Consider the following 18832-nt stretch of genomic DNA (forward strand, 5'->3'; position numbering starts at 1 on the left):
CAAAATGGGTTATGGATATTTAACAGTTCCTCTTTGGAGCTGTGTCCTGTCTAAACATTAGAGTTTAAGCCCCAGCTGAAGCATTGGAAGGAAGGTCTTTTGTGATCCCTGTCAACTGATAGTAATCAATATTAGGAAATTCCCTGATATGCTGTTAACCTGCTCAATTATCTTAATTATCACACAGCTTATTGCACTCAGGAAACAACAGGAAATAGCTTAATATCAAATAGGATCTTGTTCAGCAAGATGAACTAACCTCCTGGATGACTGATAGTACATTGGTCATACTGAGCTGCATGTGAAGGAAAACGTTAAGTGGAGTTGGGTTAGACAGAGAAGAAAAGGACATTTATGGTTCAGGTGTCTGTTAACTAAATGTTAATGGACTAATGTCTTTCATAATGAAAATTCCAATGGGACAGAGTTAAGGGTGCAGATGTGTCTTGTTTGAGAAATCATAAATTATCTGTGTGCTTTCAGAACATCCTCATAGTTCATGGCTTTTGGCTGTGGGTTTGTATGTTGGGTTTTTTTTTTTTTTTTTGGTAAATCAACTACACTTTGAATAAGCTTTAGATGGGAAATTGTTTAGTTCCTTAATTTTCTTTGTAATCCATTATTTCAGCTATGATTATGTGATGTTTTTCTTTCTTGTTTGTTTTCTGTTAATTTTGATTCTAGCAATATATAATTTCTGGAAAAACAATGAAGGCTTACACATGAAATACCACAATCATTACATGTCAGTGTTAACATGATGAATCACATTTTGGTATCTGAGAACTGTGACCATGGTCTAGGTTAGCTAAAGGAGTGACTGTTACCCTTCCCTTCTGATTCCAAACTTCATATTTAAAAATATCATGGTGAAAAAGAAGCTGATGACAGAAGCTGTGTCAAAGCCCAGCCACCAGGTTCAGTACAGTTGTTGACCTTAGTGCAGAGCAACTCTGTGTAAGGCCCTACTTTGCTGAACAGAGAGGTCACCAGGTGATGACTTCAAGAGAAGAGCCTGGAGACAGAGGAGCAGAATCATAAATAGAAGCTCTGCTGGATTTGGGACAGAAGTCCCTGTACTGTGGATGATGCCTGTTAGTGGGTCCATTTACCCCCTTTCCCATTTTGATGCCATTTTAACAATTACTCTGAAGACAGTAGTTACCTTCCCTCACCAGGAATCTATCATCTGTGGCAAAGTATTTTTATTTGCCTCCCATCAGCCTCAGGAATCTATTAGTACAGAAGAGCTGCTTGAGAAGATGAACAAACTCCCCAAACTTCTGTGCAACAGCAGCTGGAAGTATAGACCGCTCTTCAGATACTCCCTTCTTCTGCAGGCATCCCTTGCAGTTTAACCAGTTCCTGAACATCACAGTCTCTGTGTTGATTCCTGTAATAATGTGTTGCTCTCCTTGATCCACCTCCTTATATAAGCCCCACCTCCATTTGGGCAGGGCTTTCACTTAGCTCCACATGTCCTTTCCCTCACATAATTCGGTACCAGAGGTATTGTCCTGGAGTGGGAAGGGAAGAAATCTTTCTTTTTGAGACTGTGCAGGCACTTGCAAGTTACTGGTAACTCAGTAAAGTTGTTTCTCTATCTGAAACACTTCATCTTACTGTCTTTTGACTTCTGAAGTCCACAGAGGTGTGTATGTGTGTGCTTGGGAACTTTTCATCTTGGCCTGAAGTAAATGCCTAGATTGGAGTCTGAAGTGGGAGAGCTGTAACTCATCTCTGCCTTCCCATATTCTGTAAGTGCAAGCTGATGAGAAAAGTCTGGTATCATCTGAAAGACAGTCTGTTGATTTGTCAGCTTGATAGGTTCTTACCTGAAAAGTTTCAGAGTGCAAAAAGTAAGATGTAAGGTAGAAACTATGCTGCAAGCATTCCTTTTAGTAGAACTGAGCAGAGATGCTTATTCCAGAGGAAATAAGTTAATTACCAAAGTGAAAAAGGAGGAGCCTTATGAAACCAGAAGGAGCCTTATAAAACCAGAATTTCATGCAAAACCTTAGCCAGAACTCTTTGAAAGATGAAAATACTAAAAAGAGAGGGAAATTAATATTTATACTTGTACCCATTGTAATAGCACCACTGCTGTAGAATGATGTATGAACATTAATCCAGGAAGGGAACTTCCCCCCCTGCCCCGCCGCCGTGTATAATGCACAGTGTCCTAGGTAGGACCAACCTAGATAGGACCTGCTGAACATGGCCGATGACCCCAGTGGAAGTACTGTGTATTCAGTGACAGAGATCAATAGTACTGAAATAAGTATATTTTTCTGGGACTACTGAAACAAAACCAACCAACCAACCTAACAAACAAAAGGATGTGTCTGTGAAGAACCATGCCACTCTCCTCCCCCCCCCCCCCCCCCCCCAATAATGTCACAAAGCAGGAAAAATAGAAAAGGTAGAATGAGGAGGATCCCCAGTGTCTTGTGAAGCATTGGAGGCTGGCTACGGCCAAAGACAGGGTGCAGGCAGGGTGCACCCAAGCTCTTTGTGACATGTAGTTCTCACATGTCTTGGTATGTTCTTCTTGGATACCCTGAGAGAAGCTGATAGCCAGATTTATGGTCAGGTGGGAATTGTTCTGTGCTTCCTAGGAACATATTAATAAGAGTTTTGGGTAACAAAAAACTGCTAATGCAGAAGCTCTTGGACACTCCAAATGTCCTCAATCTCTTCCAATGACACTATATAGCTACAGCTTCTTGAAAGAGATTATTTGGCTGTAAAATCATGAAAATGGAAGTAAAGAATATGAAGACCCTTTTAAACTGGGCATCTATTCTTTGGTTGTGTTGCTGGGGACTGGAGGTGATAGAGATTCTGTAGAGAAATGCACGTTTACTTGAAGTGTATTCATTTTGGCAATACTGAAGCAAATGAGTTGCAGTTATATTTGTGGTAGAGATCCCTCACACTTTCACTCCCTCTTACTTCTCAGCATATGTGTAAGATAGAGCGCTACCTTCTTCTTCTTCTTTTTTTTTTTTTTTTTTTTTTGTGGAAAATCATGACCATGAACTCCTGAAGGATTACAAGAAATGTGCTTGCTATGACTGGTGCTGAAAAATACATTTAAAAAGAAAAAATACGCACCAACAACACTTTTTAAAAATATAAACATATACTTGGTAACATTAAAATGAACGTTTTCCACCCAAGAACATTTGATACTATCTAGTCTATAATATCATGCAAACAAAACTTTATGCATTTATTTTTTGACTTACTGCATTCTTCAGCTGCAGAACTGAACCAATCTTCTCTGGCACACAATGTATGCCATAGATTTTAAGATTAAATCTGTCTCTCTGGATTTTCTGAATACAGAATAAAAATAGTCTGGATTCTTGCAAGTATGCTGATAGCACTGAGCTTTTTGGCTACATGTAGGGAACGGTAAACTCTTCCACTCTCTCTTCTCTTCCTCCCAAATTCCCCTATCTACTGTGGTGGTGGTGTGTGGAGAGGGCTGTCCCTTTTCCAGAGGTGGAAAGAACAAAGCTAAGGTGGCAGGGGAGTCCAAAGGGGCTCATTTTCTGTTCCTCACTCATTCCTATCCTATCAGAACGTCCTTCTTCACATTTCTTTCCTAGGACCAATGGATGTTACTGCCAATGCCACAGTGCTAATGCCTGCCTCGCTTTAGCACCTATGGGTGAAGAAGCTCATCTACATCTCCTACCCCCTCAGTCAGCCCTGGAGTAGGGAAAGTCAGTCACATAGCATTGCCCCACCTCTGGGAGGAGAGGTGAAAGGAGAGGCATAGCCTCGCTGTGCAGAGAAAAGGATCAGCCCAGGCTGGGAAATGTAAAACTGCCTTCACAATACTGTGTCACCATAGCAGGATTGGTGGCTAGCAATTTTAATTCTTTATCTGGTAAAATATGAATTTTAATCCATGATACGGTTGTATTATAGATATACTTATCATCTGTTAATAGACTCAAGGTGCCTTAAGAAGAGGAGCTAGGGTTCTGTCCTTTTACATTCTGGAGTGAGTATTACTTGTTAGAAGATATGAACAAAAATTTCACCAGTGTAGTATGTTTGCTGAGAGTGGTCAATAGCAGATGCTTGGGGAGAGAATGTAGGGAACAAAGAAAAGGTAGAAGAATTTTTGTCCTGTATATTCTTCTTGCAATTAGTAGCTGAAGGACTGCACAAACCAGAGTTGCATCTAGATCACTGCTTTTAATAACCACTGATAGACATACTAATGAATGATGGGACAAATGCTTTATAATATACCTATGCTGTTGGCTGCAACAGCTCAGTCTCATCTTCAAATTTTATTCATTTTAGGGTAAGTTTTATGAGACATCATGTCTCTGTGCTTGCTGTGTCAAGAAGTTTTAATATATTCTGGAAGGAAAAAAAGTACTACTTGTTGTTATTTGCTGTTTTAAATACCATGTGCTCATGATACCAGCCCTGACTGATGTTCTCATGCAGGGAATGAGCTGTTCCTTTCACAGAAATACACATTTCTAATCATTCACTGTGCTAAGGACCAAGACATCAAATAAATTATACCCATCTCTGCAGAATCACAACTAAAGTTCTTGTCCATCAGCTTCAATAATATAAAATTGTACTGCCTGACCTGGAATTGATTTATATCAGTTTATTTTAATACCAAATTCTTTACCTTATGAGCCGTGTAGTGGGTACCACCATAATTTATATCACATATGCCCTAAATCTGTATATAATTCATTTTCTGCAGCACACTGTTTCCCTTTGGTTCTATTTTGTGCATTCATACATGAACAGCCAGAATCTGCCCTGTGGTAAGTAAGATAAATTGCCTAAACATGGGCATTGAATGCCATTTCAGATACCTGAGGGTATCCATCTGGCCTCCAGCTGCTGCCTCGGAGAGGCACAGGTTCTCTGTCATATGCATATTCTGCATATCTCTGTGGATGTCTCCAGCACCTTAGGATATTTAAAACGTCAGTAAGTGCATATGTGTACAGCAACTGGATGCAATCCTGTTTTATTGTCCCGATCTTGAACTGAGACATTTAGGGTAAGCATAAAGAGAAGTCTTTTCAGATTTTGAATAGGTATCAGACAATCATAATTTGTTATTTTAGTAACCACATTGCTCATTGTTTGAAAATGTCTGCTGTATGGAGATTGAGCAGATAATGGCTTCATTTATCACAAACCTTACATAGTTTGATACAGTGTGTATTCCTCCTCTGTCTGCTAGCCTAACATTCACAAATTAACTTTTGTTAGTTCTGATTAATTGTTTATAATTTTCTGGTATATTTTTTTCAAGTATTAAATGTTTTAACGGCTTGTATTTACTCTTTCCATTGATTACATTTCAACCTTCTATTTAATTTGTGTCATTGAAATACTTATCAGTGACAAATTTCTTGTTTAATTTTACAGATGCATTCTTCTCTGGGAAGTCTCAGTACTGAAAGTTCAAATGGTTACTCTCTCTTCCTACTTTACTGAGAACAATTTAATTCATGTACAACTCTGTAATACTTTTTCCTTTTAACAGCTAATTAAAATGAAATGCTAATTAAAAAATATCTGAACTCCTAACTGTAGCACTTGAAACTAATTGTATAAATTAATGAAATAAGGGTTGAGCCTATAAATCTCAGGAATCTTCCAGTAACGCCAAATTCTAGCAGATGGTGCATTCTGAAATTTTTGATACACAACAGTTAACTTTATTATAGTGTACAATAAACTGCTTACTTCCATTTACCTAAACATACCCTTGAATCCATGCTGACTGCATAAGGATTCATAACAGAGAAAACAGCCTATGTGGAGCAGCTCAAAGGATGAAGACTTAGATTAAGTAATTTTCATTTCAGATTAAAGAAACGAAATTAGTATCAAGCCACTGAAATCTGGTGAAATACCAGATTTATATCTGGTATCAAGCTTTGTAATGGAATCAGCTCCACTAGAGTTGGAATATTCTGTAAATGACGGTTGTGAGACTCATCAGCACAACCACTTTTCTACACTTTTGTCAAGGCACTGAAGTAGCAGTGCCTCATAATAAGTCAAGTCTTATTAAAGGTTTCATATAAGAAAAAGCCAAGGCTGTTGATTTAATTTAACAGATTTCTTTATTTATTTTTAAAATAATGCTCACCACTATTCTTAATTTAGGATCTGTTACGGATTAATCACTTTAATATGCAGTTGGCCACTACTACATGTGAACTTGTGGTTTTTGCAGTCATTCCACTTCTTTTCCACTACCTGACATGTAAAGAGAACACCTTGACTGGAAGGCACCCGGCAAGTGTACTCTGTAATCTCACAGGGAACTGAGATCACAGTTTGCACTAGGAGTGGGGATGTTTTAGACTTATGTGAAATGTAACTTGATAAAGTAGGCACGTGCAGGATAAAGTAGTTGCTAAGCAGCATCTTGAGAATGTCAAGGTACATGTTTAAGGATTTCTTCAGAAGAATGTGAATTTTCAAGTTCAGTGCACAAAGGACCTGTCATAAAACAGTTGTTTATCAGAAAGAGTCCTCCTTGACATCAGTGTAAGGTATTAAAAATTTAAAAGGATCCATTACATCCTTGATTCTGAATTAGAAACCTCATACATTTTTTTTTTTTCTCCTCTAAATAACATTTTTGGCTAGTTTAAGCTGCATTTTGAAAGCCTCATAAACAGCTGAGGTCACAGACACATTGCTTCAGTAATGTTTAGCTAATGTGCTAGTTTAACACCCAGAGTTGTTTAATGCTGCTGGCTGTAAACTGGGAAGGAGGAGGGAGAATTTCTTTCAGTACCAGATTATTACTTTATATCTACAATAAGTAAATGTGTCCTTGGGCTTAATAAAATGTAAGTTATACTTTTATGCCATGGATATGGATTGTCTTCAACTGAATGGTAACAGAACTATTCTACAAAGCAACCTTCTATAGGGTTTATAGAAGATTATTTATTTAGTCTGATTTTGGAGTCATTTTGAAGCAGGATCTATTTGTCAGCCATTCAGTGTTTCAAAAACTCAAAGGGCTTTGGTATGCAATACAGCACTCTCCGAAGCTTTTAGGTGATCACACCATACTTGCAGTATATATGGCTGTTAAAAAGATGTTCTGTAGTAGACAACTGCTTATGTTTATGACTTGAAAAAATCAGGACACCAGTTCAGGTGCACAACCCAGTATTTCTTTGTCTGTATTTTGAACCACATCATTGGACTTAGCCACAGCTCTGCTGTCAGGACAGTGTAATCACTTTGTGCTGTGATGTCTTCAAAGAAGTAGAAGAATGGATGGAGCTTTGTCCTCCACATGTTTCCCACTGTATCTTATCTCATCTCTTTTGTCCCTTTTGCTTAAGTAGTTCCTATAAAGGGAAATGAACACGTTCACTCTATGCTAACCGTGAGACTGAACTGCTGGTCTTTCCTTTATGGACTGAGGACATTAAGGGAGCTACATTTTCCTCTTTTATTTTACCTTTTCACTGCAAAAGAGTGTGATTTCAAAAAAAGTCTGTAAACCTTTTGAACAATGCTTTATTGTGAAATTTGAAAATTTCCTTCCACTTACCAGTCTACAGTTATACACCAAAACCAAACAAACAAAAAAAAGACTTTCTAAAAGTATTCTGGAATTCCTCTGCAAAGAGACTTCAGAAACAGATCTCAAAATAAGTTAGTAACTATGTTTATATATTAAAAAATAAAAGAATTGGCACAAAGGAAAGATGACAAAGATGAAGGTTCACATGTGATTTTCCATAGTTAGCCAAGCTTATTATATATTCTTGAAATTCTACTATGTACTTCTGGTTTAGGCATCCAGAATATATTGAAATTTTAGTTAAGATGGTGACAGACTGAATACAAGTACCCAAGTCAATCATGGGTTAAAATTATGCATGGCAACATAACAACACAGAGAATAAAATGTGAAAAGGCCCAGAGGCACAGTTTCCTCACTGCTCTTTAACTACCTTGTTAAATGATTACTGACAAATTATGAAAAAAAAAAAAGATTATGAAATTAGTGAAATTATTTAAAAAAATGTGGCTACTTGTATTCTCAGAGGTGGTCTACACTAGCATTACAGGGACATTTTTCCTAAGCAAAAGTAACATTCCTATGATGGTGCCCAATAAATGTGGTTCCTGGATGAAGATATCCAAGTTCATTCCCTAAGACAAATATCCTATCCAAGAACTATTCAGTGTGGTTTCCCAAAATCTTTTTATATAAACTGGAATTTGTATAACCTGGGCTCACTACCTCAGGTCAGTGAAGTATTCTGTATTACTTTCTCTCCAGAGTGTTGCATTTAGGTTTAGCAGCCAGTCCTCAATGACCATTACATGAAGCAATTGAACACTCAATGTCTTAAACTAGTACTAAGATACAATTCCCTGTAATTGTAACAGTACAATATAAGCATACGTGGCAGTACAGTACAGGATGTCAAGAGTGCTCAATTCTGCTTATCTGGTTGTCAAAAAAAAGAGGCATTTGTACAACTCAATGGCATTTGTTACAGTGTTATATACCAAATCTAGACATGCTCTTAGTTATGGTCAGGTACAATGTTTCTCCCCATGGTTTAATTATCTGTTCTCTGTACAGTGTTAATCAGTTTTTCCACAGAAGTATTCACTTTAATTTGATGGACTATCAAGCAACGTATATTTTCGTAGAAAAACTTTTCATTTTGTGACCTATCCATTCTCAGACAAACTGTTCACCTGGATCATCCACCAGGGCATATTTTTTTTCAGATCAGTTCAACATTCTTTTAAGAATGCTAATTAACCTTTGGTGATTTGTTTATATCCTTGAGGCTTCTAGTTTCATTCTGTCCTTACACTTTCAAGGCTTCTGCTACCATCTTGCATGCATAATTTTGGGAACCCTTGCTAAAATCCCCAGTTTTTCTTCAAATGCCTTTAAGCTGTGCTTTCCTGGTTATGTAGCTAATGGTTTATTAGCACAATCCAGCCATGCATACCTCCTTGTTTTAGGTCCATTAAATGTTTCATTCCACAAAACAACAATTAACTAAAAGATGTATATAAATCATAAGACATAGATGAAAATAATGGTCTGGTACTGCTACAGTATCTACTAGTTATGGCAACATTGCTAGTACATTATCAAATTTACAGCAGGCACTGTTACTGTTATTGTACTTCCTAAAAATCTGTTATTCAACAGAGGGACAGTATGTTCTTCCCAGTGCTTGGGGGAATGAATCTTCTGTGGCTTATTCCAGGTTTTAACAACCTTAGCTTTATTAACTGGGGAAAGGTTGTTTTAACTTCTGCTGTATGAGAAAGATCTTGTTGGACTCAGTTGGAGCGGCAGCTGAATTCAGCAGGACGTTGCATCCCTGTCAACTGAGGTGCACAGCGTGAGATGCTGTTACGCTCTAGCTGAGAACACCACTATATCAAAGAGAAAGATGGTTCTGGCCTGTACTATAGTCTGTCTCTTTGTACGTGATATTTCTAAAACCAGCAATAGATTACAAGCTCACACTGTTATTTCTGAGCATAAGAGTATCTGAAGTTCCCATTGGTCTTAAGGGATACAAAGGACATTTTGTATCTGCTGGTAAAATATATCTGTTCTTTCCATGAGCTCTTTAAATGCTGTGGAGTGGAAAGATGAATTCTGTCATTACTTGAGAGTAATATTTTGAAGGTTACCTCCATACCTCCATACCAACAACAGGCATGTGTTTATTGGGTGGAAGAAATTTATTGGATCAACCTGTTATTTGAGCAGTGAAGAACAATTTCATTGCTTGGAAGACTGTAGACTGGCATTTTTCTTGCCCTCCATTCTGTCAAAGGCGTTGGGAGCAAAGCACAAAGAGCTTTCCAAAATTTTATGTTGAGTCTGTTGTGTCTTCTGGGGTCTTAAGTCTTTATCACACAAAATTTTTTGATACTCCTCCTCCATGGTTGCTCACATCTAATTTTTGCAGCCAGAGTTTTGCTGGCAGAACTGTGAAATTGGCATAGTAGTTAATGTGCCACTTGTCACTCTCAAAGCACTGTTTATTTTACTGGATTTCAGTTTTGTATGAAAGCTGCTATGCAAAACAAGAGAACAAAATACTTCATGGGAGACAGACAGACATACAAGAAGAAGTATTTATGCTGAAATTCTGGGGTATGTAGATAGGTGTCCCCGCTTCTACTGGCTACCTTCTGCTTGATATCTACTGTCGTGGTTTAGCCCCAGCCAGCAACTAAGCACCACGCAGCCGCTCGCTCACTCCCCTACCCCGATGGGATGGGGGAGAGAATCGGAGGAGCAAGAGTGAGAAACACTCCTGGGTTGAGATAAGACCAGTTTAATTATTGAAATAAAGTAAAACAGTAATGATAATAATAACTATATAATGATGATGATAATAATAATGATATACAAAGCAAGTGATGCCCGATGCAATTGCTCACCACCTGCGGACTGATACCCAGACAGTTCCCGAGCAGTGATCGCTGCTCCCCGGCCAACCACCCCCAGTTTCTATACTGAGCATGATGTCATATGGTATGGAATAGCCCTTCGGTCAGTTTGGATCAACTCTTCTGGCTGTGCCCCCTCCCAGTTTCTTGTGTGCCTGGCAGAGCATGGGAAGCTGAAAAGTCCTTGACTAGCATAAGCAGTACTCAGCAACAACTAAAACATCAGCGTGTTATCAGCATTTTTCTCCTACTAAATCCAAAACACAGCACTATGCCAGCTACTAGGAAGAAAATTAACTCTATCCCAGCCAAAACCAGGACATGTACCCAGAATTTCAAGCTTTTTTTGGCATTCTCTGGAAACCACTCACAGTGGACTTAGTGCCTCTAGGTTCTACATTAACAAGTCTTATACTGTAGGAAGTTACTATGAACTGGATATTCTCCTTTTCTTGGTTGTTCATATGGAGAAACATGAAAATATTGGGGGTGGATTTTGTGGTGGTTTGTTTTTTTCCCCAGTAAAGATAGATTTCATTCCCCAGTCACTGAAATAGAACTTTAACATACTTGAATTTATCTTCAATGGACCTCAACTATAAATATGATTCACCTATACTTATGAAATTGGGGGATGGGTGAAAATTACATTCTTTGTAAAGTTTTGAAAAGTCTCTGTAAGAGTGCAGATCCTTGATGTCACCTTGAAGGAATTAATCAAAATGTGTTCTAATTTGGCTGGCCTGGTTGCCAAGGTAGACATGTAGTTTTCAATCTTTGAACATTTTGTTGATCGAAGTAAGAACAGAGTGTTGATTTATAACTTTTGACAGCTTCAGCAATGGCCCTTTCTGTCAGGCAGTGTCATGTACAGAGGAGAGAGCAACAAGCACAGCTGCTATCCTTAATTTATTTTGATAAAACACTTTTACACAGGTGGTCAGTGCTAGGAACTGATCACATTAACTGTGACCAGATTTAGACACTTGCATCTCAAGGTCTTTTATGAGCATTGGCTCCTAAGTTGATGATGTTCATTTTCTTTTCATGCTTAACAGGGAAATTCTTTATGAAGCTCATTACAAGATTGCTATGTTGTGCCTACTGCACTGTATTCTCATCTTAAAGTGAAATTGTGTCTTCTGCAAGTCAAAAGGAGTTTCTCCACTTCTGTTTTATCACAGAATTTCCTAATGTTCTTTAATACACACACACACAAACCAACCAACCAACCAAAAGTATTGCAAAAGATTATCTTTTAAAATTGTTTTAATTAACCATAGATAGGTTAGGTTTTGTGATGACGATAATAACACACATTTTCTCTTTGTGAGGTTTTTGGATTTATTACCATACCAGCCTTGCATTACGAAGAACCTGCTCAATCTCTAATTAGTATTTTTCCTCCAAAATACAATTTCTGGAAAATTGCTTTAAAGGTATTTATCCTAATTGCTTTTTAATTCTTTTTTTCAGGGAGTGCTGGAACACCTGTTATTTTCAATGAAAATGGAGATGCTCCTGGACGCTATGATATTTTTCAGTATCAAATCACCAACAAGAGTACAGAATACAAAGTAATTGGTCAGTGGACTAACCAGCTTCATCTAAATGTAAGTTCTAGTTTGATTATGATGCTGACATTGGAGAATACTCACTTGAGCATTACATTATTTCAAAACACTTTAAAAATGTTGATTTCTTCTCTGTCAGTTGGCAGAAGAAAGCTCTTCCATTCTCTTCTTGAGAAGACAGGAAAAGATAGCACAATAACCTGAACCAAATTCCTTATATTTTAAAGTAGGTTGCTCCTTTAAATGATATTTTAGAATCATTATATATCTGATATTTCTCAGACTGATTAAGAAGTTAAGCAGGGAAATAGTAACTCATCCTTCAAAAGAAGGTGTCAGACAAAATGATGGGTACATATATATTGCCCAGATATTTCCAATAATATAAGGGAGTGGAAATGCATTTAGTAAAAGAGAAGTTTGGACTCTAACCACTTCTGATTTACTTGAAACACTGGGATGATGAACTACTGCAATAAAAATATTTCTTAAATGTGAAGGGAGAATTTGGATTTTTTTCTCGATAGTTAACTAGGATTAGTATAGTCCCTTATTACTTAAGAGCAGAAGAAACAAGGCACAACAACTTACCCATTCTCAGGAGGTGTTTCTAATTGCTGCCTTAATATGTTCTGCAAGTTTCATGGTAGTTAAGCCCCACCTATGCATGGAATAATATTTCTTTTGCAAATTGCCATCCCAATAAGATTCAGAGAATATAATATGCAATATTTGTATAACAGCTAAGCATCAAGCCACAACAGTAACTTGAGAAGTTGTTGGGTCCAAGGCACTTCTTTCTGTCAGAAGATGGCTCCATGCGCGGAGAGTTACAGTGATAAGAAAAGCAAAATGAAATTAACCTGTTTCCTTGTTAGCTGTGCAATATTTAAAGGGTTTACTTGAGGTATGTTAGCCATTTGGTTAGCTCTGCAAATATGAAATATCAAGTATTGTTTTGCTAAGAGCTGATGAGAAGGGTGACAGTGTGAATTCATGACTAGATTCACCAAAGGGAGTTTATTCAGTGACTTTAATCAAATCACAAAAAGAAGGTTTCAAACATCTCTGGTTTTCAATGTAAGAGGTTCCTGAAGAAGAGTGACAGTGTAGTAAATATTTACAAATGATTCTTCTGTTGAGACTACTTTGCAATAATTATGAGTGCTACCTACTGTAACACATATGATAGCTCCCCATTTTCAGTCACAGCTGTTAAACCACTTTACCATATCTACTGTTTAATATCTATAACTACTTGGCAAGGACGCGTTTATTTAATTATTCTGCCCAAATAGAAAAAGCCCTACCATCAGAAATTGTGTGCGGCAGATTGTGTGGCAGTGTTATCTCCCTCCACTAACCTGGTATCTGTCTGTTGAAAGGCATGAAAGGAAAAAAATGGTTAAACAAGTTTAAAGATAAATACTAAATAGTAATTTCTGGAAAACACTAGTTAGACCCTTATCATAACTACTATAGCATACATTCCAGTTCTTCATAATTGCTACAGTTTTCTGAAAAGTTGGTGTTTATTAAGTGAGCTGAAAAACCGATACACATATTTTTAACAAACATTAGCACTAACATAGTAGTTATGTAGTAGTAGCAGCTAAAAGCTACCTTAGAATTTGCTTAATTTTAATTCCATTCCAATCTGCTTTTTTATAGACCCCCCTAGTCTGCTACATTTTTCGTTAAGCCTCTAACTTTTCAGTCCCATTGTTTCTGCCTGATGTATGTGTACTCCGGGGAGTTCTGTGAAATGTGATTAGACTGGCTGCTACTCAGACTACTGAAACCACACCATCCTAACCACGTTGACCACAAAGCTAACAGGAAAGGATTTGTCTAAGGACACTCCTTGTTAACGCTCATTAAGAATGGGATGTGTTAGGATGTTCTTTGCCTCTCTTTTTTTGTCTCTGTTTCACTTCCACGAGCTCATGTGCTGGACACAACTGGCTGTCCAAATTTGCAGGCGAGCTCTGTCTAGCATGTGGAGCTGTGCAGATGCAAACAGGCTGGCACACTGCTCTACAGTGGGTGTTTCTGCTCCCAGCCTTGTGCCACGGCCATGTTCTCGTCCCACCGCGCCCTGCTCTGCTGCACACCCCCTGCCTACACAGGCCAGGGTGCAAGCAGGCACACAGGGCTCTGTTGCCCCGTGCATGGTGCCACTGGATTGATCCAGCAAGGAGATGTTTCCCTACCTTTCACTCTTGTTTCTCTACTTACTCATCTTTATCTAACATCTGGAAGATTTCTAAAGGGACGACTAGGCTTTATTTCTTAAAATTTGTTAGGGCTTGAGATGCTGGATGCAAGTCTCCATTGGTGTCTGCAGGCGCTGGTATAGTAACAATGAAGAAGGAAGTCGTAACAAGGGTGTACACTTTATTGCCATCTATTTTTGTATTGACTAAACTTACTTAGCACATGTCAAAGATAGTTTATGCCGCATGATGATCTGCTGTGGCAAAGCTGTTGCCTGCTCTCACTAGACAAAATGTACTAAACCCAAGTAATCTTTGTGAATGATCGTCAATACTCCAAATCATTATATTGCAAATTAGGTAGCGCCTTTGATTGCCAATAGATCAGAGGGAACACAGTGGATGTTTTCATTGGTTTCTGTGAAAACATCTATATTTATTGAAGGCAAAGCACTATTAAGATGACAGACCACTTTTTACCCTGCTTTTCTATAAAGGAGATGCTTTTAAAATATAATACTTTTCCCATTGTATCCTTTGTTCTCCTGCAGTTTCCTCTTAATGAGGACACATGTAACTATGATTTTTAATGAATCTCTGTCAGTTAGATATCCTCTATAGATACTTCTACTTCTGTTTTTACAGATATTTCTACTTCAAATTGTGTGGTAACAGGTTGTAGCTATGACTGTGTTTATGGTTATGTTCATCTATACAGCTGGTATTGTGCTTCAGAAAATGTATAGCTTTTATTCTTTTATTTATTTTCTATGCCAGAAAAATAAATCATGAAAGTACCAGGTTTGCAGTTTAGTTCAACCTTTGGAACAATTAATGTAACTAAGATTAGAACATGTCTTGCATCTAAACAATTAAATCAAAGGGTTTCCTTTTTAGTTTCTGGGTTCCCACCCCCCCACCCCCCCTTCCTTTTTGTTTTCCTTTTCCTTAGGATGGTCTTTGATGTTTTCTCTGTTGGATTTTGGCTGCAGGTCTCTGTTTTGTGGGCTATGGCTCCTCACCCCATGGCCAGCTCTAGTCCTGTCTCTGACCCAGACCCTCAGGATTCTGGATTCCTCTCCCAGGGTCTTTCGTTCCTCAAAGCTTTTGCTGACTTTGCAGGGTCCTTGTGGTCAAGCTTCAGACTTGTTCCTTTCCTGGTACAGTGCTGGCTTTCCCTTTGGGCACAAAGTGCTGACTCTGGCTGGATAGAGACTCTTTATCATGCTCCTTAAGGGGCTCTTTGTCAGCAGGCTTCACCAGCTGCAGGGCCCCTTCTAGCTGCAATGCTGATTTCTCCCTGTAGTCCTCAGTAATATTAATGCTCTCCTTTAGGCAGACTGACCTTTCAGATTTCCTCTGAAGCAGCTATAGCTTCCAGATATGGGAACTTCATGATTACTGATCAGTGCTACTCTTCCAATTCTCAGAAAACAAATGCATGTCTGACAATGCATACAGTATAGAAGTTAAATTAAAAAAGAATCATGATCTTCAAAATTTAAATTTTTGTGTGATTCTTCAATTTGAATAGGGTATCTCAATCTTTGGCAGATGCAAGGAAACTCTGAAAGCAGATATTTAGAAACATCAGATTATAATATCAAACAACCTGATTGTCTTTTATACCATTATTACTTTACATGATTCTGACAATGTAAATTTACACCTCTTTTAAAGTCCTTTTACTCTCTAAGGTAGCCTAACTTTAAATGATATTAATGTACTGGAAATAACCATACCCTAAAAATTTGTAGTGTTGCTTTGAAGGAAAAAATAATTGCCTTCGGACTTCTGATCATTGACTACACGTTAACTGTCAGGGTTTTCTGTTGTTTGCTTTCCTCCTTTTCTTTATCAGTAGAAGAAGATAACTTACTTTTCAGAAGCTCTGATAGTCCAAATCCTTTCTTCCAAAAATATTCTGGTTTTCATAATGAATAAAAATCCAGGAAAAAGTAGCTGTTTCTGCAAAAGTTATGTTTTATTCATATTGCAAAAGTATTTTGCATACCAGGTCACACGTAACAGTTCCCTACAAATGTGTGGGTTTAGCAAATTTGAGCTCTCAACCATGTAATCTTTGTAGGAGGAAAGTTGTTAAAAACAAGCTTGCTTTTCCTGGCACTTATGATTTGAAATCAACTTACTTTTACGATTAATAATGAATTCCCTCTTAGAAACTGTGTTCTGTATTGCACATGCTGTAATAAGGGCTAGAACAAGATGTTGACTGATGGCTTTTGTCAGTGGCAGTAAATGGAAATAGTCCCAGTCCCAAAGTTTTAATAACAAGTTTCTCAGCTTCCTTTCCTTAGGAGCCCTGTCAGTTTGTTCTGGTTCATTTCTGAGGGACTTTTTTCCCCTCTTTAAAAATGTTCTATTTTGAAACCTAAATGCCAGTAGAAATGTTTAAGAATATTAAAATTTAATATTTTGACTTTTTAAAAAAATCCTTTTTAATATAGTTTAAAACATTCTCAGATTTCATTTCAAGTTTATACCTTGTTTTGGTTTACCAAAATCTGTGTTTAAAGATCCTGATCTGAAAAAAAGAATGTAGATCCAAATCCATATTCTTCCAAGTTAGTAATTTTGATTGATGGGACTTCAGGCAGACACAATTATTGGTGCTTTCAGAATCAGGTATTTAGCTGATGCAATTAATATCTTGAGTGGATACCCATTTATGTGCTATTATTCCTAAGAAAACACCAAAACATATAAAAATGCTGTATGTTTCAAGTGATAAACAGTGAAATTTTTAACACAGAAGTCACTTTGTTTTTTTTTTTTTTCACCAGAGCACAAGAGTTTTGTTGAAATGCAAGAGAAATTTTACAATAATAGTTTTTTAACATTCTCTTAGAAATAATAGGATGCATAAGCTTTCAGATTTATGGAGTGTATGCACTGAGGAGATAAATGACTCAGGGGCATCCATTTTTCTGTAATGGTCTTGATTTATGACTAAGAAAACCATAAATTAAAATTACACTGATGTGATGAACTATCAGAGAGACAGCTGTAATCATCAGCCTTAAGCACAGTGTTTGGTGAACTAGTAAAAATTGGGAACCCCACATCGACAATGAGCTTCCCTTCAGGCAGCCTTATCACAAAAAGATTTGAATCAGTATTTGATTTCTCTTCTTTTCTAGGACTCTTGTAAATTATGTATCTAATCCTGAAGGAAACTATCAACACTGACATTATCAATTCTTTTTGGAAGTAACAGATTCAAAATGTATTAGCTCCCTTTCTTGTGACATGGTGAAAGAAAATGATTCAAGAAGCTTCTGATATTTTCTCTAACTGCAGCAAGTAAGTTTCAAGCTTTGCTGTAGGCCACTATATTTCATTAAAGAAGACAGAGAGCCTCTTTTTTCCTGTGGTAGCTATTATATAATTGATAGATATTTTCAAATTGCTGAACCTAAGCCCTGTGCTTAGCAAAGGAACACACTACAATGAAATACACAACAGGAGCACTTAGTGCTGTATCTGATTATATCTATAATAAACAAAATATGACAATCATACTGCCTGCAGGATGTTCTTCTGCCCATATGTAACAGGGCAGTAGAGTTCAAACTTACACTTCATCCATGTTATCTGCCTGAAAATTGTTGATGCTGGGTTAAAAATAAAACTCAATGAGACAAGCAAAGATGTTTTATGTTCTTCTATTCTTCTCCAAATTATACTGCTGTCTTCCCCTGTGCTACGCAGGCCTGAAAGTGGAAAGAGACTATTATGGTTTTTAGAAGATTACTTAGGTTTTACAAAGCTGGCCCTGATTTTAGCACTGGTCAATAAGCATGACTCAGGATTTGTTCTTCTTTACTGTCAGAGTCTGAGGTCAATATGAGACATGTAGTCACTAAGGACAAATGCTAGACTGAAGAGATAAGTTAACAGTAAGTTAAGTGGATGCAATTTGCAAACAAGCCAACAAAATACACTAAATGTGGAATAAGACTGGGGTTTTATGATTTTGAAAGGTTACAGATTGTATTATTCATAAAAAACTACTTTGGGCTGGGGGGAAATAAGCTGAATAGCGATGTTGAAAAAGCATTAAATGATTTTGGGATGTGTTTGTAGTAGAACAGATGCTATTTCAGACATGACTGAAAATCAAAACAGAACTTGGATTCAAGAGCCAATGACCTTAGAAGAAGCCACAAAGAATGACAACTTGTCTTCCTTCTGAAGCTTTTTACTTTGTTGGTCCTAATAGTCTTTTTTTTTTCCTCAATGAAGCAAACATCTTGACTGATTCTCTAGAGAAAAAAAACAAAATGGAAAAAAGAGAGCTGCTAAGAAAATACCCTGAACTTGGATAACCATTTGTTCTTCATTACAGTGATACCAGATTGCCAGTGAAACAGCCTCTGCTTGAGAGTTAGGATGAATAGGGATTTTTTTCCCACCTTGTCAGGGTGAGTGAAAGTCAGGTTTCTCAAATGAAGCATGGGGTTGATGTTGCACACTTGGCTGTGAATTTGTCACAGCATTCTTGAGTGGATGGTAGATATTTAATAGTTTTTT

The 18832-nt window shown here is 37.5% G+C and overlaps 1 protein-coding gene across 1 annotated transcript in view; it reads left to right on the forward strand.

Annotated features, from left to right (window-relative positions):
- The window catches only part of GRM8 (glutamate metabotropic receptor 8), a 363184-nt gene that overhangs the window by 276593 nt on the left and 67759 nt on the right, over positions 1 to 18832 (forward strand). The window contains exon 7 of the mRNA XM_075704969.1: positions 11965 to 12101. Coding sequence (XP_075561084.1) covers positions 11965 to 12101 — 137 coding nt within the window. The remainder of the gene's footprint in view (positions 1 to 11964; positions 12102 to 18832) is intronic.

Source organism: Pelecanus crispus, chromosome 1, assembly GCF_030463565.1.
Source record: "Pelecanus crispus isolate bPelCri1 chromosome 1, bPelCri1.pri, whole genome shotgun sequence".
Classification (NCBI taxonomy): domain Eukaryota; kingdom Metazoa; phylum Chordata; class Aves; order Pelecaniformes; family Pelecanidae; genus Pelecanus; species Pelecanus crispus.